General features: G+C 57.2%; 1 protein-coding gene across 4 annotated transcripts in view; it reads left to right on the forward strand.

The window, feature by feature from the left end:
- Positions 1-4,248: 4,248 nt before the first annotated feature.
- The window catches only part of CTDP1 (CTD phosphatase subunit 1), a 56,960-nt gene continuing 39,945 nt past the window's right edge, over positions 4,249-21,263 (forward strand). For 2 of the 4 annotated variants that reach the window (XM_078435102.2, XM_078435100.2), the window contains exons 1-5: positions 4,250-4,931; positions 14,817-14,900; positions 15,548-15,641; positions 16,893-17,021; positions 19,774-19,924. In XM_078435102.2, the coding sequence (XP_078291228.2) occupies positions 4,627-4,931; positions 14,817-14,900; positions 15,548-15,641; positions 16,893-17,021; positions 19,774-19,924 (763 nt within the window). In that variant the 5' untranslated portion in view covers positions 4,250-4,626. Of the gene's footprint in view, positions 4,932-14,816; positions 14,901-15,547; positions 15,642-16,892; positions 17,022-19,773; positions 19,925-21,263 lie in introns of all 4 variants that reach the window. The other 2 variants (XM_078435103.2, XM_078435101.2) reach the window with 2 other exon arrangements.

Consider the following 21,263-nt stretch of genomic DNA (forward strand, 5'->3'; position numbering starts at 1 on the left):
GGAAAAAGAACGAAGGAAGGGATCCAAGTAAAGGCTATTAGATGTTAGCACTGGGTAAGAAGTATCTCTGATGCCCGCCTGCGCTCCCTGGCCCCCACTCCTGTCTGTGAGACAGAAAGACCGCAGCAGCCGGCCAGCTCCCTCCCTGCGGGCGACATCAGCCCGGATCTCACTGGAACTCGCCACAGCCCCGGACCCCACTGGCCGCTCCCTGCCGGTCGCTCCCTTCTCTGCCTACATCGCTGTGGCCACCTTTCCCGCACGAGAAACGCTGCCCTTAGTGCCATCTTCCCTGCCGGGTGTCCCCAGGAATCTGCACCCCAACCCCGCTGTCCCACCCGCTGGCGGCCTCTACCACGTGTCCGTGCAGCTCAGACCTGACAGACGCCAAGGGAGCTCATGGTCTCCCTTCCCGGTAATGTGTCTTCTTCCAGGGGCCAGTTTGGTCTCCTCCTTCTCACTAATGTGCCCAGCGAGCGACAAGACCTGGTGGTTGTGACTCAGCGAGTCTCCCTGCGACCGCTGCCATCTGTCGAGATGGCCCAGGAGTGGGGTCTCTACCTCCAGGCTCGCTCTGCCCTCGGCGGCCGGCAGTGCCGAAGCCCTAAGCACGGATCACAGAAGCTCGCACGTTCGCTCAAAAACACAGAGTAACGACCCCCGGCCCGCAAAGGTGGTTCTCAAACCTTGCCGCATGTCGGAACAACCCGGTGAGCAAAACTCCTGGCCTCGGGTCCCCTCCAAAACCCAAGTCAGAATTTTGACCGGTGACGTCAGCAACTTTTAAACATCCTAGTCCTGTTCCCATTTTTGTCACAAAGCGTTCCATTAAGGGGTCCCCCCAGAGCCCCCACCGTGACGGTCCTCGTGCCTCGTCCCGTTTCCCCGCTTCCTGTTAGAAACCCATTTGTGGCCTTCCAGTGGGGGTGAGGTAGGCAGAAACCAGCCATCGCTCCTGTTGCAAGAATATGGGGGAAATGGGCAATTTTGCGAACATGGTGTCTTAAAAGACACCGGAAAGTTCTAGAAACTAAGAGGGCCGAAAGGGAGGAAATCCCGAAGAGGGGAGAGCCGCTCTTCAGCACACTGTCATCGCGGCCCCTTCCATCCGTGAGGCAGTTGGCGAGTCTGGCCCACGTCTGAGAAGGTGGAGACACAGAAGGGAAGATACTCGAGGGGTCGGGGCGGGGGTGCTGATGTGATCGACCAGAAACAAAGGAGCCCCAAATACAGGGCATCTGCTTGGTGCTAGGGAAGCATGCGCGTCCTGGCCGTGTGGCCAGGCTTGCAAGAACGCGGTAGATCTCCTGCAGTTGTGGTAACTGCCGACTAAACGACCCCTCACGAACAAGAAGGGCCTACGAGAGCACGCGGCACGTCTCACCTCGGAGATACTCTGAAACCAGAAGCGGACTGAGCCGGACCTCGGCCTCCACCTGCCCCAGATCAGGCTGACTGCGATCAGGCGACCAGCCCCTCGCCCCGTGTGCCTACCAGAGAAAGGCTGTTCTAGCTCCGTGCTTTTTGGATACACAGCGTCCGGCACACCAGTGAAAACAATCCTGGGCGCCGTGTGATGTGTTTTTGTAGAAGCCCCACGGAGAGCACCAGGCCCGTCAGACCTACGCAGGAGGCTGGGGGGCCCACGAAGTGAGTCCCGGGGATCTCCTTGAGATAGCACCTGGAACACTGCAGGTTGACCTCCTGAGGCTTCTAGGACTGGGTACATCTGGGGAGGGCGGGGGCTGGAGAACTTGCAATTGCCAGACCCCGAAAAAGCACATTTCGTGACAGCTGGAGTGGCCCGAGGACAGTGAGGAGGCAGGGTCGCTTCCTTTCATCGGCCATCGGAAAAATATAAAAATGCCACCACTGCAAGGTACGTAAGATGGAGTCCACACCGTGTGGCTCTTGTCCTGCACAGTAGGGTTGGGTAGAGCCGGCAGCCCCTCATGGCAACAATATGAAAAACGTGTTGGTATTTTCTAAGGACCAGGATCAAAGTCATGTTAGTAGAAAACGTACGCTTTCACCCCAAGGCTAGACTGTATTAATTCTAGAAAAATGATACTTTTTAGGGAGGTGTATCTGCTTCTCGGATAACCAGAGGAAAAACCACAATAGCTCTATCTTGCTGAGGAGTGTGGCTTCCTTCAACACCTGACCACGACTGAGGACTCAGGAGCTTTGAAAGAAGCTTCTAGAGACCACTAGCAGGATCAGAGGTGGGGACCAAGGAGTGAGAAAGTACTGACGTAGAACACCCTCTTTGAAAGTTCTGGAGTCCACGAGGCCTTTTATAACACTCAGAAAAAAGTGGCAATAGTTCTATATATGTTACAGGTCTACTCGCATTTTCTATTTCTTCTTCAATTTCTGTATTTTGGTTTTTCCAGAACTTTATCCATTTCACTTAAATTATCTAGTCTGTTGGCACAGTTTTTATATTTTTCCCTTATCATTTTAATTTCGCGAAGTCAGTAGTGCTCTTTTCACTTTCCTGATTTCGGTAATTAGAGTTTTCCTCTTTTTTTTTTTTTTTTAACCTGGTCAATGCAGCTAAAGTTTTGTCGTGTGTTAATCTTTTCAAAAAACCAACTTTTGGTTTTGTAAGTTTTTCCCCACTGCTTTTCTGCTTTCTATTTATTCCTGCCCTAATCAATATTTTTGTTTCTGCTTTTTTAGTTTGCTTTTCTCATTTCTTATGGCCAAAGGCTAGATTCCAGATATCTTTTTTTTTAATATGGGGTTTTTGTCATAAATTTCCCTCTATGCGCTGCATTATCAGGGAGCACACAAGCTTTAGTATAGGTTTTTATTTTCATTCACAAGCATCTTATTTCTCATCATTCTCTCCTTGCCCCGTTAGTTACGGAGGACCGCTGCTTAATGTCCACACAACTGTGACTTTCCCCGGTTTCCTTCTGTTGCTGATTTCTGACTTAGTTCTCCAGAGTGCAAGACGGCGTCACTCACGCCAAGTTGTGATACAATCTGCAAGACGGCGTCACTCATGCCAAGTTGTGATACAATCAGGAAAGCAGCCGAGAGCAGAGCTCACCCAAACCAGCACGGACTGGCAGAACTAAGGCCTGAGAACCCACAAGGCCACGGAACCTGGAAGAACCAGGCGCCGAGAATCACAAGAACCGGAGGAGGTCTGGAAAGACCTAAGGCTGATTAAATTCCTGTGAAAAGTAGGAGTTCCGCAACCAACCTCCAGATTCTCCAGACGCTGGTGCTCCCCCCCCCCCCCCCCCGCGCCCAAATAAAACCGACGTCTGAGGGCTTGAGCGCTGCCCCGGGAGGCTCCACGGCTCTCGGCCCCATGGCTCTCCGAACGGAGGGGATGCTTGCTCCGCTCGAAGAGTGAGCGGCGTGCGTGGACCGCTGACGCATTTCGAACCAGACCCAGGCTTCATCTCAACCGGCTTTGCAGTTGGCGCATAAACTTCTTATCCCTTGTTCTCTTTTGTCACTTTACGTGACTTGCAGGAAGCCAAGTTCAACGTGTAACGCAACGTCACTGAGCTTGGAATCCTGAACCTGCTTTACAATGGCTACCACTGCTTTACGACTGAGCAAAGCTGACTTTGCAAAGACACAACTCCTGTCCGCGCCTTTACAGCGCGCTCCTGACGACGTCCGCTGGGGTTGGAGAACGAGCGTGGTCTGATTTCAGTCCTTTTACGTTTCCCAAGCACTGTGCTACGTCCTAGCACACAGAGCGCCCTGGGGAAGGGATGCTGTTACTCGGAGCGAGGGGTGCCCAGGTACGGGCTGGGTCCCGCGGCCGCGCGCTCTCGCTCTCGCTCTTCCTCCCCTCCGCCGCGGCTGCCTGGCTCCTCTGTCCTCTGCCGCCCCACGCGCGTGGGGGCCCAGCTGGCGGGGTCCGCCCACGCGCGGACACCGGCCAGGTGGCACCCAACCCGCGCCCTCAACCCCGCAGTCCGGCAACGACCTGGGCGGGACGCCCACCGCCCTCTGACCCCGGGTGGCGAACGGCATGCCGGGCCCGCAGCGCCCGGATATCCGCGTTGCATGCCGGGACTCGCAGTCTCCAAAAGGGGCCTCGGCACGTGACTGGGCTGCGGGGAGCAGCCCGCGCTGCATGCTGGGACTCATAGTTTAACGACCCTAGGCCTCCGCGCACCAAGGGAGTTCTGGGACGGGGGGGGCGCGCCGGGAGGGGTGGAGATTCGCAGTGCATGCCGGGGTTTTTGGGCAGCGGCGCGCGCTGCACGCCGGGACCCGCAGCCCCACGCCGCCGGGGCACATGGGGCGAGGCCACGCTGTTCCCGCCGGGCCGGGCCAACAACATGTTTCGGCCCCGGACGCGGCAGGCATCCGCGGCCGGCGCAGCCGCTTCTCCGGGTTGCGCGTAGGCGTGTGTTTACACACGGGCCCCGCGGCGCACGCACGTAGCGTCACGCGACGTCAGACGCTGTCCCGGAAGTTGGCGCGGGCCGGGCGGCGGGTGGAAGCCGGTGCCGGAGCGCGAATTGCAGCGCCGTCGCCTTCACTGCCTGGGCCGGGGTCGCCGGCCCGCTCGCCCGTCCGCGATGGGGACCGGGCCCTGAGCGCCCCGCCCGGCCTCCCTTTCCACAGCGACCCCGCCCGGCCGCGATGGAGGCGCCTTCAGCGGGCCCCCTTCCCGCCGAGGGCGGCCCGCCGGTGGCCGTGGCCGAGGTGCGCTGCCCGGGCCCCGGGCCGCTGCGCCTGCTCGAGTGGAAGGTGGCGGCGGGCGCGGCCGTGCGTATCGGCTCCGTGCTGGCCGTGTGTGAGGCCGCCGCTTCCGCGCCGCCCGCCGGTCCCGCCCCTGCCCGCGCTGGCTCCGGGGGCTGTGTGCGAGCCGAGCGAAGGCTGAGGTCCGAGCGCGCCGGCGTGGTGCGGGAGCTGTGCGCGCAGCCGGGCCAGGTGGTGGCCCCTGGGTGAGTGGGGTCGGAGGAGCGGGATCTGGAGGGGTCCGGGGCCGGGCACTGGGCAGGAAGGGGTCCCCGGTGCCGAAGCTAGAGGGACAGCTCGGGGAGAACTTTGGTGGGTGGGTCACACCGCAGTTGTGCATCTGCGTGTCTTTCTAAAGCTGGACGATAGTCACTACTCGTGGTGATTTAACCGTTCCGAAACATGACTTAAAACGTTTTCAGCTGGCAAAATTGCAGTTTTAGGAAGTAGGCGGATTCTGTTCTTCTGTGATAGGTGCCCCCCCCCCCCCCAGCAGGACTCCGCGTCTGTAAGTTAACTGCCCAGTGAGCACGGGACGATCAGGCACGCTCCACGCTGGTCATCGCAGTGTAAACTGCTGGGGGTGGGGTGCACATCTTCAGCTTCTCGTAAACCTTGAGAAACGCGGTTGTAAAGCCGGGTGCAGTTCTGCATCATAGCTCAGGGGGGTGCCACCCAGCCGCAGCCCAGTTAGTTTAGGGTAACAAAATAGTAGATATACTAGTATGCTTTCCTCAGATAGACTCTAGCTGTTGGTTATCTCCGTTTTAATCACATAAAGGGGCCTTTCTCTTTTTAGGGGGCGAACCTGTCCACCCACACCTCGTGTGTGACTTTACCAGTGTTGTGCTCTGAGATTGGGCTGGTGTGTGGGTATGGTGTGTACATACACATGACTCATGTGGTTGTTTTTATTGTCTGGAACAGAAACCGGGGCAGGTGACCATTCCTGCTTCCTGCTGTAGTGGTTGGCTCACAGCTTCCTTCTGCGAGGGCCATGGGACATGTCAGGTGCTGGTCCCCTTGGGCACAGTCTGGCCCTCTAGTTGTGCTATGTGCTCTGGTCTCTGCCCCTCTCCTTGTGGCTTGCACTGCCTCTGCATCTGTTGAGAATCTGCTCCCCTTCCATAGGATGGGCTAGGACTGGCCTCCATCCCAACCCCAGGAGCCTCCTCCTGTGTGCACTTCTCCCCACTCGTTGTTTGGAGACGGCACTCTGGTCCGTGGCCTATGGGTAAGGTGCCCGCGCCTGCCCAGTGAGCATGGACAGGGTGGGATGGGAGCTGCCTCGGGGCTGCACCCTCCCCGGAGCCGTCTGGCCGGCCTCCTTTGGAAGGGAGGAGCTCACTGGGCTGTGTGTATATGGCACACTGTGGTTTGCTGTCCTCATTACTTTGAAGTCAGAGTTGACCTGACCGCCGCTTGGGCGTATAAACTCATGAGCCCATAGTTGTGGAGGTGAAGCCCAGTGCTGGTGTAGAAGGCTGTGTAGAAAGTTCCTAAAGTGGAGGGCTCTTCGTGTCCTTGTCTTCCTCTGATTATACAAAGAGGGCCACTGAGGCCCAGACAGGTCAGGCCCTGGTCTTTCTGTTCCTCCCATTGTACACAAAAAGCCATTAGGGCCCAGGCGGGCCAGGGACTAGTCAGTGAGAAGCTCCATGTGTAATGCTTTGATCCCATCCGCCAGACTAGCAAATCAGAGTAACCCAACACGTTAATCTCACCAGTCAGCGAAGAAACGTACCTGATGACAAGTTCTCAGTAGGGAGTTTTTCTTTTTTTGTGTTTTTGGCATTTGGGGTTTAGGGTGTCTTACTGCCGTGGTTCATCATAAGGCTCTTTGCGGACCCGATGACAGTGTTGCTCCTGGCGCGCAGGGGTGAGTGGGCACAGGTGAGGCACCGGCACAGCCAGGCTCACCTGCTCGACGTTGTCCTTGTTTTCATCCTCGCTGGTGTCAGCAGGGTTCGTCCCATCCACGTCCGTGGCTATTCTCAGGCAGCGAACAGTCAGTTCTAGGGACTTAGAAATAGTGCTTCTGGGTGTGCCTGAATTCATCACTAGATTATCGTTTTGGCCGATAGTAGGAGGAACGTTTTTGTGCTTGCTGTCAGGTAGAGGTAGGAACCGAATCCTTTCTTCTCAGGTAGGGAGGGTGCTGGGGTCCCAAGGGGCTTTGGCACGCCGAGCACGCTGCCTTGTCGAGGCTTCACGTTTACATCCTCCTCCCTGCTGCTCTCTCCTTAGGCCACCTTTCATCCAGGGGGTGGCGGTGTGGGGAGGGAGACAGAATGAGAGTACACATCTGTCTTTGTAACTTTCACGTGGATTACAATTATTTTGACTTGAAAACATTAGGACAAGCGGCCGTCAGAAATTCAGTCTATTAATTGTTACTTTACCTGATGTCCTTCTTTCCCACCCGTCTCCTTTTATGTCCGTTGTCATTCACTGGGAGGCGTTGAAGTCTGCAGGGGTAGATGTGTGAAATACTCAGGGAACAAGTCTGGTGGTGGGGCAGGACCAACATGGGGAGACCGGGGTGGGGGGTGGGGAGGGGGCTATTGCTTTGTAAGACCAGAAGCAGTTACGATTGCTGGCGTGCTGCCTTGAAGACCTTGGTGGCCCTCTGAGGCGCAGACTGGAGACGACGCTGAAATTCTGTGAGTCCTTCCCAGCCTGTTGAGCCCGGCGGTACAGGGGAGCACTTGCTTTTGAAACACGTTAGAGGAATGGAGTTTTGTCTAATAAATCGTAGTCGACCCACTGGAAGCTCATACAGTTTTGAGAGAATTCTAGAAGGAATTCTTCGCGGAACCTGAGTGGCTGACTCTAGGTTGCCGCGGGCACTGAGAGTGGATAGTCTTCCTGTTTTAGTTTCTTCGGATGCTGTGGGTTCTGTCTCTTCCAACCACACGCTCCGTCACCAGGCCACAGGTGGCCGAGGTTGTGTGAAGTAGCTGTGTCCCCGCTCTGACTTCAGCGAGCGCCCAGCCTGAACGACAGCGGGTGACGCTGTGGCCGCCACCGCCGCTCCGCCTCGTCGCCGGCACCTGCCCCGCTCCGGCGGTATTCGCCATCAAAGCAAGGGTACTCTCTTGCTTCTTTTCGGACGTAATTCCAGACCTAGAGAAAAGGTGCAGGAATAGTGCCAGGAATTCTCCTCCGGGTGTCACGCGGCTCTCCTAACGCTCAGGACGCTGCCACGGCTGCTCGCCCTTCTTCCTCACACGCGGTGTCTTCCTCAAGTCGAGGACGTTGCAGATGTCTCCTCAGAATAACATTTTCTCACCTAACCACGGTGCAGCGGCCAGAATCAGAAATAACATCCGTGCCGGGCTATTTTCTGCTCTTCGGATTCCCCTGATGGGCCAGTAATGTCCTTGGAAGCGAAAGAACACAGGTCCTGTGTCAGGCTCAGCCGTCTGAGCCCCTGGATCTCTGGCCTCGAGCGGTGCTCCTGTCTGGTCCTCCGTTTTCTTCTCGTCAGCTGGTGGTTTTGCAGACTGACTCCGTTCCGATCGCCGTGTGCATTTGGCCAGGGCTTGCCTGGGTACCTGTGCGTGTCCCGAGCAGGCCTGTCGGGCGACAGGTAGCCTCGGTCTGTCCCATTCTCGTCTGTTCCGGTGAAATGTTACAAATTTTCCTGTCGTAATCGTTCAGCATCTTGTGAGAGATACTTTATTACTCAGTAAATATCTTAAATTCTCTCATCAAATGGCCGCCCATCATTTTTGGCATCTTGAGGACTCTTGTCTGAATTTCCTGTTTTTTATCAGGATTGTCCAGTGGTGATGTTCTCAAGCCTTTCGTCGTTCCTTCTCCATTTCTGGTTGGCTTTCTACTGTAAGAACCCTTAATTTAATAGTGTAGCATCTGGGATTCTTGTTCTATTCAATGGGTTGTAATCCACTACTACCATTTTTTCTCAGTGCTCCGGTTGTCCCAGGTTTGGCCCGCGGGAGCCCCTCACGCTGACTCCTCTGGTGAGGCCCTTGGGTCGGCGCGTGGCCGTGTTTTCTGACACAAATGGTATTTAGGCTCTTGCTCCCCGGCTCTGGAATCACCCCATTCTCCAAGAAATTGTGCTTCCTTTTAACGGAGACTGACATTTAGGAACCGAGATCCGGGCGCACAAGTGACGTTTTGCCCATCGCGCTTGTGTGCTGAGCTCCGTGTTTAGAGCTTGGCGGAGGGCTGTGAGCCGCCCTGGCCTGTCGCGGGAAGACGGAAGGTGAGACCCAGCCTGCGATAGCGCTGGCTCCGCCAGCAGAGAGTCAGGGTGCCCGGCTTCCTCACGCTGTGCTCTTCCTGTGCCCTCGGACCTTCCCGTCAGAGCAGACACAAAAGCTGATGTGTGCAAAAATTTCAGGAAGAATTCGATATTTGTGTATTTCGGGAAAAATTACTTCTTTAGGAATCGCGTCGTGATTTTCCTATGGATTTTTTTCAAGGACAAACCAGGAAAGTTAGCATTTACTGGTGACTGACTTGACATTCTGGGGCTGGTCTCCCGGGTGAAGTGTTTTCTCTAGAGGTCACAGCATGCCCCTCCCCGCCGGGTGTGGTGGTGTTGGCTCTTTGTTGGGTTGAGGGTAGAAACGGTAGGGTCACTGCCTGCCTTTCATCCCTCTCGCATCAGTGTCTGCAGATGAAATCATGTACCGAAAAAGGGCATTACTGTTACCTCTTAAAAATACTCTTTCCCTCTCTCGGCCATCCGTTACTTTTTTTGAGAATCCTTTTAGCCCTTGTAAAGATGCGGAAGAAGTCCACCGATAATGTTGAGCTCCGCTCTGACCCCGCAAGACAGTTCTGAGTGACCTTTTAATTCAGACAGAAAATAGGGTCTCTTTATCCTCCTTTTAATTTAGACGAGATGTTTCCGAGCTGCTGTCCCCTGGGCCACATGTGAGTGTTGGTGTGGCCGAATGGGAAGGGGGTGGGGGACAGACAGCTCGTTGCCTTGGCCACACGTCTCCGTCCTTTGTGACAGTCACAAGTCGTCATGTGCTGCACTCGGGCACATGTGCTGTGTGTGCAGTGTGTGTGTGTCCCGTGTGGTCCGGTCCGGTGTGCAGCTCTCCTGCTCTCCTTCCTGGGCTGCAGCAAACTCCAGAAACTGTCTTGAGGGGCACACCACCAGCTGGGGTGGCTCGGCGGCCGCACGCGGCATCTCTTTACCTCAGCCTCGGTCAGCGTTTGCCGGAAACGTCTTTCGAAGGCACGTGGCTCCTCCCTTGTGTGTGGAGACCGTGTTGTGTTTTTAATCACTTCCCCCCCTTCGCCTGGCAGGTGTGGCCTCGGCACCCTGTATGGATTTACAAGTGGTGGGTTTCTACTGTCACGTCGCTTGGCTTGGGGGCCACTTTGCTAGATGGCGGCACGTTAGTGTTTTCTGACTTGGGTCGTCTGAGAAGATTGAGGGGCATTTGGTTTTGCCTCAGATGATGGTATACCTCCTCCCCCTGCTGTGTGGACTCACCCGCCTGTGCTGATCCCACGTCTGTGTCGGGTGTAACGTGACAGACATCGCCAGGGTGGATTTAGGTGGAGACCTCGTGTCTAAATTTAGTAAATAGGAAAATTCTCTGTTCGTATTCACAATAGGGAGTGTTGAGCTTTGAACGCTATGGGTGACTCTTTTACATCAGAGAGAGGTGTCGAGTTTTGGAACGAAGGCATCTCGTGGGGGGGTTAGGCTGATTTGTGAGTCATTCACGTAGCTCTTACACGTGTCACGTGATGGCAACGTGTAGTGTCGCCACAGAGGGGGTCCTCATAGAAGCTTTGTGTGGTGTCCGTTTCGTGTGCCAGTCGTTGTTCAACGTTAAATATTCTTTTCAGGTGTTTGGGGTCATTCGAGTCATCCCAAGTGCCTTTGAGAGCAGGGCCCCCTGCACCTGCTTCCTGGCTGTCACCGACTGCCTTCTTCTTGGGGGTGGATGGATGCTGCTGAGGCACGTGGCCTTGGATAGTCCACCAGGAAGGGCTCCTAAGCTGACACCCCGTGTGCTCATCACCTGCCCTGGGGTTTGCAAGGGCGTATCCTGTGCCCAGTAGGCCCCTCCCTGTCAATGCCAGTAGCTGCCCCCAGGTTGTGACAGCTGGAGGCGTCTCCAGGCCCAGTTTCCCGTGGGGAGCAAACGCAGCAAGTGACTGAGCCCTGATCTGCTCTGTGGAATAAGACAGGCAAAGCTCCTTGCGGCACAGAAAGTTACATGACTTTTAATGTCATCTGTAGAGAGAAGACTTTGTAGAGAAAGGTACACGTTCAGGCCACGTTGCCAAGGGCGTGTGGAGTGGTTAGAGTGTGTGCCCCCACCCCTGTGCCCCTTCGTCCCTCCCTGCCTCCCGGTTGCCTGCTGGCAGCTAGGCTTTGCCTGGGACTTGGAAACAAGTTGACAGAGCAAGGACTCTGTGTCTTCTGGGCCTTCACGGGATGGCTCGGCGGAGCGCGTATGCGTTTCACGCAGTGCGGTGGGAGCTGAGAGGACTTCCGGGAGGAGGTGTGGCTCCGGATATGGGTTCAGATAGAAAGAAGAGGCAGAGGTGGCGAATGGCAGGCTGGTCTAAGCCGAGGGAGCCCCCGTGTCGGGGGGACCTCCGGCAGCACTCGGGGGTCCCACCACTGGTGGAGCACGTGGGAACTGAGTGGCCATGGAGTGGCATGGCGAGGTCCTAGGGAGGCCGGCTGCCGTGACACCGGCTGTCACACTGGATGGCACGCCTCCCTTAGCCTGGGTTGCTCTGCGCAGGTGACGTGCAGAGCCCCCCGGTGACCGGATGGTGCTGGGGGCACAGGGCCGGGCCGCAGGGCGGGTGCCCGGGGACCAGCCACGTGCTCCTCTCTGCCTCGCTGCGGTGCTCTGCCACAGGGTCCTCTGGAAAGGCCACCAGCAGCCCTAAATCACCAAGTTTGGTGGCCGTGTCCTCGTTAGTTGGTGGTCTGCCGGTACCAGATACGCATTTTAACTGCATGGTTTGGCGAGTTCTGACAAACGTGTGTGCCTTGGAAAGCACCACCCACAGTCACGATGTGGACATCTTCGTCCTGGTGTGTGTCTTAATGCTGTCCGGTGTCTCTTCAGGGCGTTTAACACTGATACTCCTTTCTCAGAATGTTCCCTCCCTAGTTCTGCTGTGGACCCGGCTCCTCAGCCTTTGCAAGCACTGATTTTGTTTTCTGCTACGCTTGATCTTAGCCAAAAGGCCGAAAAGTGACGATGATTTTGCTTTTTAATTGGCATTCTGTTTTCCGCCTGTCCCTTAATCGTTGGGGTTCCCCAAAGGCCTGCCATCTGTTTTATTGGCAGCAGTTAAGCCCTAGCCTGGGATAAGCAGCCCACGAGACCTGTATTCCGTGGTCCTGTCCACGTCCAGGCACACGTCCACCTGCGTGGGCAGCTGGTGGTGCCTGTGGCTCCCTCGCTCGGTTTTCTAGGCAGACTTGTCCTTTTCGTGCCTGGTCCCTGGCAGGCTCACTCCAAGAACCTCTGCGAGTGTCCACGGCGCTCCTGGGTCCCTCGGCTCTCACTTCTCCTGCCATCTCCTGCCCTCACTGGTGCACTTAGAGCTCGTTTGCCGCCCCGCTCCCGGCACCTTCGCGGCGCCACCTGTGGGTCCTCCCTGCTGCGTTCAGGGCTCTGGACCCTTGAACGGTTGGTCTCAAGTCTGCCTCTTTCCACGTGCTCTCAGCTTGGGCGATCTGAAGCCAGCTGTGCCTCACCTGTGTGGCTTCGCCTTGGCTCCCCTCTCCATCCCACACCTGCTTCCTCTTGGTTTGTCATGACCCTCCTGTCACCTTGTCCTGGAAGGGGGGCTGTCCTAGAAGCTTCCTTCTACTGGAGGAGAATCAATCCTCTAGAATTAGCTGCCCATTCAGGACTCCCCTTGAATGTCAGTGACCTGGGCACGACCAGGATTTCTTAAGGACGCAAAATATATGATAAATTGGACTGGGTTAAAATTTAAAACCCGATCTTCAAAACCCACTGTTAAGAAAACGCAAAAGCTGACTGCCAACTGGAAACACATACCTCACAAAGTGTTTCGACCTGTTTATTGCTCGAGCTGGACACCAAATGTGTCTTCGGGTTAATGTTTTAGGAGAGGTCGGTGAAATCTTCCTTTCCCGTTTTTGGGGATTCCTGAAAAAAATACTCCCCAAGCCATGAGTTTGCGTAGAGAAACGAGTGAAGTGGGTAAGTGCAGACTGGCTTTTTCATGTCGTGCCTGTCTGCCGTGTCCACAAAGGAGGCCTGGCCAGCAGGTCACACCGCACCCGAGACTGGAGTCCTTCTGCTCCTGGTGCCTGGGTGGCCTGCGCCTTCTTACACGACTGTAGGTCCCCAGAACCTGTAATTAAAACACAGGCAATATCAGCATTTTTAAAACCTACCCCTAGCATTCCAGGGGGCAACCAGCAGCTTTTTGCCAGGGTCCAGAAGGCCCGACAGACCCCCGGAAAACCCTATCAGCCAACAATTGACCTACACCTTTGACTTTTGGGAAGGTGCACGGCCGTCCCCTTGCCGGCTCTGCCCATGTCCTCCCAGACGCGTTGCCTTTCTGGGCCTATTACTTCCCTGCCTGCACTCGGGAGAGCAGGACAGGCGAGGAGGGGGCCCCGGCAGGACGGAGTCTGAACAGCGGGTCGTCCGCCAGGTGGGCCACCCGGCGGGCAGCTCCGTGGGAGGGAGTGTCCCTCGTGTGGCAGGAGCCGAGCCGGCTGTCCGAGGGAGGGCTGATTCGGGGGTGCCCGCCGTGAGGGCTGGGGTACAAGAGGCCCGGACCGTGGCAGCCGCTTGGTGGGGGTGGGGTGGGGTCTGGACGATGAAGGAAGGGTTCTTCTGCAGGGACGTGAGTGGGGACCGGGTTTGGCGGGACGAGGTGCTGCGGGGCCGGGCAGGTGGGGAAGGCCAGACCCGAGCGCCCGCTCCGGACGCCAGCAGCACAGGGCCTGGTGGCAGAAGGCTGAAGAGACACGCACAGGGCACCCAGAGAAGGTGGGCAGCGAGCGGGGCGGGGTGGGGGGGGGGGTCCCCGGGGCCTGCCGGCAGGAATATAGAGCCCGAAGACCTCTCTGGGCCGGTTGGCGGAGGACTGGGGAGACGGCGGGTTCTAGGTAGAGGTGGCGATGGTGCTGAAGGCGGGAGCGCGCACCCACGGAGAGGGAAGAGGCAGGCGGCAGAGCGTGGCCCTGCCCCGCGCTTGGTTTGCGGTCGAGCGGGCTGCCGGGCTGCGGACACACAGGGGCGTCGGGGCGCCGCGTACCCGGTCGTGAGCGGCAGAGGCGGGCAGGAGGGGAAGAAGGAGGCCCTGTGTGGAAGGGGGGGGTGCCGTCCCTGGCAGCCGTGCGCCCGTGGAGGCCGTTGGGTCCGGAAGCTCTGGGGCCGTCTGGGTGGCCATCCGTGCGGCCTTGCTTTGTGAGGAAGCACCCAGGAAGGCCCCGCGTCCCAGATGCTGGCCTGACCGCCGCCTGGGTGCCCCCGGGTCTAGGTCAGGGGCAGGAGACTCCCGCGGTCCCGAGTTACAGGGCCTCCAGAGCTCTGACCACGCAGCCTTTGGGTTTGTGTGGAAATCGTGGCGTGGGGTGAAAACTAGAAATACTACAGGAGTTCCGTCAGAAAACTTGCACTGAATCAGAGCCGCTCTGTAGACCGGGAACGATATTTGGGAGACGACAACCGTTGGTTATTTGCTGGTATTCTAGCAAGTTGCTCCTTGCCACGTTAGCGTAGGTTTCCGTGTTTTAAATGGTTTCTCAGAAGCCTGAGAGTGTTGATATTTCACATACCCTAGGCTTTCACGTCATCCCAAGTCAGTTCTCCCGACAGGACGTGCCTAGTTTTTCGTCTGTCGTGCGTGGGTTCTGGGTTGCCCCGTGGGGACCCGTGGGCGAGAAGCCCTCCTTTCCGGCCCCGGAAGCAGAGCCCGGCCGCGGGGTGAGGCGCGCCGGGTCAGGTGGGGGTCGCTGGGAAGATCGGTACTGAACCCCGGGGGCTGTACACCCTCGGGGCGTGTGGTCAACCAGGGGATTGTGCTTCTCCCCTTCCTGACGCGGGACCGTCTTCGCCTCTTGTTTCTAGGACCGTCCTGGTGCGGTTGGAAGGCTGTAGCCACCCGGTTGTCATGAAAGGCTTGTGTGCCGAGTGTGGCCAAGACCTGACCCAGTAAGTCCCGGCAGCTTGCGGGTGGAAGGCGGCGCCTCTCCGCGTTGGAGGTGGCGTGACCTACGGGTGCGAAGTGGCACGGGCGGCCTCAGGCACCCCGCTGTGTCCGGTGACCCGAGGCAGTCTCCCGGGGAGGTGTCCTTTCTGGCTTTATTTCCTTAAGTCCCGAAAGCATGGAGCACGTCAGATGGTCACTGGCGTGCTCGGTTTGCTTTCTCCTCCCCACCGAGCACACTGCACATCCTCCCGGGCCCCCCGGGCCCCCTGCCCCACTCCCTGGGCTCCTTCACCACCAGTGCTGTGCGGTCGCGCTCATTGTCTGTGCAGAGCAGCGCGGACTGTCCTGTGTTTGCGTAGGTGAGGGCCTCTGTTGCAGTGTGGCCGTCACAGTTCATTTCCAAGAGACCTTCGTGTTTTGTGAGAACTTGGCCTGTTGTCAGACCCCAGATGGCCTCTCAGCAGCTGGCCGCAGAAGGACGTGCTGCACTGAGCTAGCAGTGAGCCTCACCTGAAGTGTGAATTAAAATCCTACCCTGGAAGCCCCGGGTGCTTTCCGGGCGTGGGTCGTGGGGTAACCCACGGTCCTGCGTGCCTTCTGTGTACAACTCGTTCAGGGTGTTCACGTCTGGCCCTTCTCCCGTGTGCAGGTTGCAGAGTAAGAACGGGCAGCAGCAGGTGCCTCTGTCCACGGCCACAGTGTCCATGGTGCACAGCGTCCCAGAGCTGATGGTGAGCTCCGAGGTGAGTCCTGCCTCTGGCGGGGGCGACGTGTTGGACAGAACATCTCCGGAGAACGGCAAGGAGCATGTGTGGGCCTTGTGCCGTGCAGAGGACGGTTGCAGAAAGTACCGTGTCTGCGGGCGTCATAGCCGCTGGTGGGACCGGCGGTGTGTGAGCAGCGTGCCGCCCCCCCTGCTTCTGCTTTCCCAGAGGGTCCTGCTTACCGGGGACGCGCCGGCCTCACGGCTTCGGAGCCGGGAGCTCTCCCGGGTGCTGTGGTTCACGTGGTCCCCCGGTGCGTGGCTGGAAGCAGTGGGTCCGGGAGGCCGACCGAGGGGAAGGCCGGAAGCTGCCGGAAGCTGCCGGAGGCTGCAGTTTGAGGGCTGGGAGCAGGCAGCTGTGGGTCGGATCTGAGCGGGCAGCGCTGGCGGAGCGGACGTGGGGGCAGGGAGGGGACGGGAGAGCACGCCAGTTCGGCCCTCCTGTGGGGCAGTCCCCGAGCATCCCCGTACCCGCGGACCTAGCGCACGAAACCGCCCTTACTTCCCCTGCATTTCAGAAGTCACGCGGGCAGTGTGGGTCAGGGGTGTCCTGACCCCCGTTTTCATAGGCCAGGGGTGCAAATGGCAGGTGAGGGAGAGGCACCAGGATGAAGCCCTTGATGGGCTGTGCAGAGACTCAGCTCTTGGTGGGGACCAGTCTCCCGGCTGCCCGTTTATGTAGGTGGCGGGTGAAACTTTTTCAGTCACGATTTGATGAGATTTGTGCTTTAAAAAAAATTTATTTAAGTTCTGGTCGGTTAACATACAGCGTAGTGTTGGTCTCAGGAGTAGACTCCGGTGATGCGTCACTCAGGGGCCACACCCGGCGCTCATCCCAGCCCGCGCCCTCCTCAGTGCCCGCCACCCACCGGGCCCCTCCCCCACCCACCTCCCCGCCAGCCACCCTCAGTTTGTTCTGTGTGGTTAAGAGTCTGTTGTGGTGTGCCCCCGTCTGTTTTTGCGGACACAACCGGTTTCTTTTCATTTCTTTTCTCATTGGTTTACACGTTAAGTCACAGGATTACGATCACAAATCATAACGTCATCAGAGTTTGGACCCAGTGGACTGGCTGGGGAGGCTGGGGTCTGGGCAGCCTGGCCCCATGTGCTGTGTTAGCGTGCAGAGAGCCTGGAAGCACCTCTCCCGGCTTCCTTTGGTTTCTCCTGACAAAATCGAATTTTGTTTTGGATCCAGATGTACTTACCGACTTTCCTTTCTATTTCGCTTCAGCAAGCCAAGGAGCTGGGAAGGCAAGACCAGCAGCGGCTACATCGAAACAGAAAGCTGGTGCTCATGGTCGACTTGGACCAGACGCTGATCCACACGACAGAACAGCATTGCCAGCAGATGTCAAACAAAGTGAGCGGCCCCAGCAGCTCCTCTCGGCGACGCTTCTTGGGCCAAGGAGGCTGGCTGGGGCGGGAGTCCAGGGCCCATGCTCTCAGGGCCGTTTCCCCTAGCTGGTCCCCACCGGGGGGTGCCGAGGCACGCTCCCACCCTCCGGTGCCTAGTCCACACGTGGTCCCGTGAGTCAGGAAGGTTGAGGGTTCGGGGCCTGGAGGACCCAAAGCCCAGCGGTAGACAGTGGGGTAGACGGCAAGGGAGGAGTGGTCCCGGGGGGGACACAAGCCGGCAACACCTCCGGAAGTACCTGGAACACTGGGGGCAGCGGTGCAGGTGGGTACCTGGGCCTGCACTCACGACAGCAGATAGAGGCTGGGTCCGCTCTGCATAAATCCTTCCGGGAAATTAAATTTCCAGAGAAAGTAAAGGGTCAGGGGCGGAACCGTGTTTGAGTATACGTCGAGCCTCTTCCCACCCTTCGCTCCTTTCCTCTGTATGGAGCCTGGGGACTTAAATTTCTGGCCCCTCCCCAAGGCATTGAGCCGTGCCCGTTACGGATGGCTGTCTGAAGGCTGGCACCAGCTTCTGCCTCCTTGACTAAGGAGGCCTCACCGGCGTGGACGTGGTCGGTTACTTAAAGTCTTCGTTGGTGGGGTTGATGTGCAGACTGTTGTCGGTGCCTGCAGGTGTCAGTTCCTGGCTGTGGCTGCGCGTGGTGGGAGAGCCTCTGACAGGCCAGCAGCTGGGGATGTGAGACCCCAAGAGCAGCAGGACAGGACTGCTCACGGTCCCGGGATAGGCGTGTGTCGTGGGGGGGTTCGCTGCAAACTTTTCTCGGAACACACCAGGCCGTTTTAGTTTGGCCTCGTGAATAAATCCGGCGACACAGGCGCAAACGTGGACCATCTCCGCTAGTCCCGAAGGCCGCAGAGTCACTTCTGCCTCTGTACATTGCTGACGGTGAGGACTGATCTCCTACTCGTGAGCGGAGAACTTGTCCTCCAGCAACGTCCTTGTCACTTCAGTTCTGTCTCCCATAAAACAGCGTGTATTTTTTTTTTTAAGTTTATTTATTTTGAGAGAGAGAGAGAGAGGGAATCCCAAGCAGGCCGCACTGTCAGCACAGAGCCCAACATGGGGTTCAGAGTCACGAACCGTGAGAACATAACCTGAGCCGAAATCAGGAGTCAGACGCTGAAGTGACTGAGCCACCAAGAGCCCCAGCAGCACACATTTTAGTTGTATTAGCACTTTTTCACTATCTAACATCTCGTATCACCATATACTTTTGTGTGCAGCATAAGGCGTTAGTAAATACTCTGCGACTGTTTCATTCATAACAACTCTGCTTAATTATCTTACAGCTGGAGGACTTCAGGGGCGCCTGGGTGGCTTGGTCGGTTGAGCGTCCGACTTTGGCTCAGGTCATGATCTCATGGTTTGTGAGTTCAAGCCCCACATTGGACTGGTTGCTGTCAGTGCAGAACCTGCTTCAGATCTGTCTCTCCCTCTCTCTCTGCCCCTCCCCTTCTCTCTCTCTCTTTCTCTGTCTGTCTCTCTCTCTCTCAAGAAATAAACATGAAAAAAAAAGAGTCGGAGAACTTTATGTAAAGCAGTAGTTTCTGCACGTATGTGCTTGTGTGTACGCGGCCATAGCCGGCTCTGGGCTTCATTGTGCCTTTGAAGTCGGCACGTTTAATTCATTTCACAGCAGTTTAAACTCGTCGTAACATGCCTGTTCCTCAGCTTGTGTGATCTGCAAGGTGAAGGTCTCCTCCCATCCACGTGGACGGGCCTCAGCTCCGGCTGGCCTCCGTGGCTCCACCCCCACCTGTGCCCACAGGTTACCTGCGGGGCCGGCTCTGCCCAGCACTCAGGTGTGCACCCGCACACCTGTTGTGATGTCTAGAAAGATGTGTTTAACTCTTCACTTTGGCGATCTGAACTTGTGTTTTTAAGGACGTTTATATGCACCTGTGGAGGACACGGAATGTGATTTCTAGAATTCCATACTCCAAAATTAACAGAACAGCTGCTTCATGAAGGGTTTGACCACTTGATGCTAGTAAAAAGTTAAGCTAGTTAAGCTAAGTTACTTCAGCTAGTAAAAAGTTAAGTAAGCCCAGGGTCGCTTACTTTTAGTTTTCAGTGTTTCAGAGTTATCTTACTGAGAAGATTAATGCTAAATAGGAATTGAAAGGATCAACGTTTAGTTTCCTAAGGAAAATAAGTTTCTTTGTATATTAATGACGTGTAACTTGTTGGCATTACTAATCTTACCTATCTACTAAAAGTGGTTTGAAATACTATTTCAGGTTTGGTGTTGTATTTGTAAGTTAGTAAACCCGTATCTTAAAGCAGTCACCGAGCCAGACTAAGTTCCGTGGGACTGTTTGGTTTACTCCCATCAGTACTTGGGGGCGGGGAGGACCATCATGCGTGGATCACTGGAGACCTGTTCTAAGTGATCCGCCGTGGCCGTGCTACTTGGCAAGTGTTAGGGTTTGAGGACACAGATCCTTGCTTTGCTGTTAACAGACAAAGACCACGGTCCAAACGGTGCGAGGATCTGCTGACGCCGCTGAAGCCCGTGGTTGCCGAACGTGGTGACCGTGGCGGTTCATCACAGGCGGCATCGTGGGTGGGTTCGCTGCCGGGACCATCATTGACAGTGTCTTGGGTGGTTACCGCGGGGGACGGGGGGCGCAGTCCGGAGGTGCCGTCCAGGCGCCTCATGCCTTCTCACCGGGCACGCCTGTTCTTCCAGGGTATCTTTCACTTCCAGCTGGGCCGCGGCGAGCCGATGCTGCACACGCGTGTTCGTCCGCACTGCAGGGAGTTCCTGGAGAAGATCGCCAGGCTGTACGAGCTACACGTCTTCACGTTTGGGAGCCGGCTGTACGCTCACACCATCGCAGGTGGGCGGCTCAGTCCTCGGTCACCCGTGCCGACTCAACGCATTGCGTGGGCATTGTCCCCAGTAGGTTAGGTCTCTCTTCATTTTCAGTGACATCCTTAAAGACGAGGGGACACACGAAGCTCTCCCAGGCTCCTTTCCAGTCCCCGAGCTAGCTCTTGCCTCCCCAAATGGGTAGGCCACCCCCGCTCTGGTCAGGTGCACGCCGCGGGCTGGTGTGAAGGTTGGTCAGCACTGCAGCCGTGTGGAAACGTAGAAACTTGCTACATAAGCCTTCTCAGGGTGTTTTTGTTTTGGTTTGGAAATACCTCTGGAGCCGTGTTGCTTACTGACGCTCTAAGTGCAGGTAAAACGATTGTCTCTTATTTGTAAATGAATGACGTGGTGACTTAGTGTTAACCTGTTGTCTTGGTGCAGCTTAGTGGTTGCGTGCTGGCCGTGCGTGTGCCTCGTGTGTGCGTAGGTGTCCCTGGTGGTGCTCACCAGTGGCCCGTCTGGCTGGGGGCGGAGCCCCGGGCCTGGCCTTCATACCGCCCAGGGGCAGCTGGGGCCCGGTCCGCCCTGACCGACCGTGGACGTTGGCACCTGCGTTGTAGGTGCTCACAGCACCTTCGTGGCCAAATTAAGTACTTCCGAATGGAAATATTTTTACGGGTTGGTTTTGGTCTTTGTTGACGGAGAAATGACTTCCGAATCCTCCTCTACACCTAGCGCCCCGGAGGAGGTTGTTACCACGAGCGCATCGGCTGTGTGTGGAAGTTCCTTCCTCGTGCAAGAAGGAACTTTCCTGAGATGCGAACGTGGGGGACCACTCCGTGGAGCTCTCGTACCAGTGAGCACCAGCACCCCGGGTGGAGGAGCGGTTAGGTCCTCGGGTGCCCCCCTCAGGCTGCCTCCTGGCACAGGACGACTTGCCCTTCCCCTGCGGAGTCTTGGCATCTCTCTGGACCTCCGTCAGGAGGACCTGCATGGGGTAGAGAAGATAACACCGGTGTAAATAGAAGGGCTTGGGGGAGGCGTCCCTGGCAGTCCAGAGGATGTTCCCGGGGGCCTGAGCCCTCCAGAGCGAGGCCCGCCTCGGGCCGTCTGCGCCCTCTGCGCCTCATGCGCTTTGTGCCTGAGAGTCCACATCCAGAGACGTGGCAGGAAGTTCTCCTTCCCGTGGGCCAGTGTCCCCGCACGGACGGGTGCAGAGCCCCTCGGCCGAGCGGCACTGAGGCCGGGGGACCCACAGTCACCGCGTGGCTGCCTCCAGCACTGGCGACGGCACCGCGCACGCAAGAGGCCCTGAGAGGAAGCCCGTGGCCCGAGGGACGAGTGCCCCACGTGGCTTTGAGGCG

This window comes from Panthera onca, chromosome D3 (genome assembly GCF_046562875.1).
Source record: "Panthera onca isolate mPanOnc1 chromosome D3, mPanOnc1 haplotype 2, whole genome shotgun sequence".
Lineage (NCBI taxonomy): Eukaryota > Metazoa > Chordata > Mammalia > Carnivora > Felidae > Panthera > Panthera onca.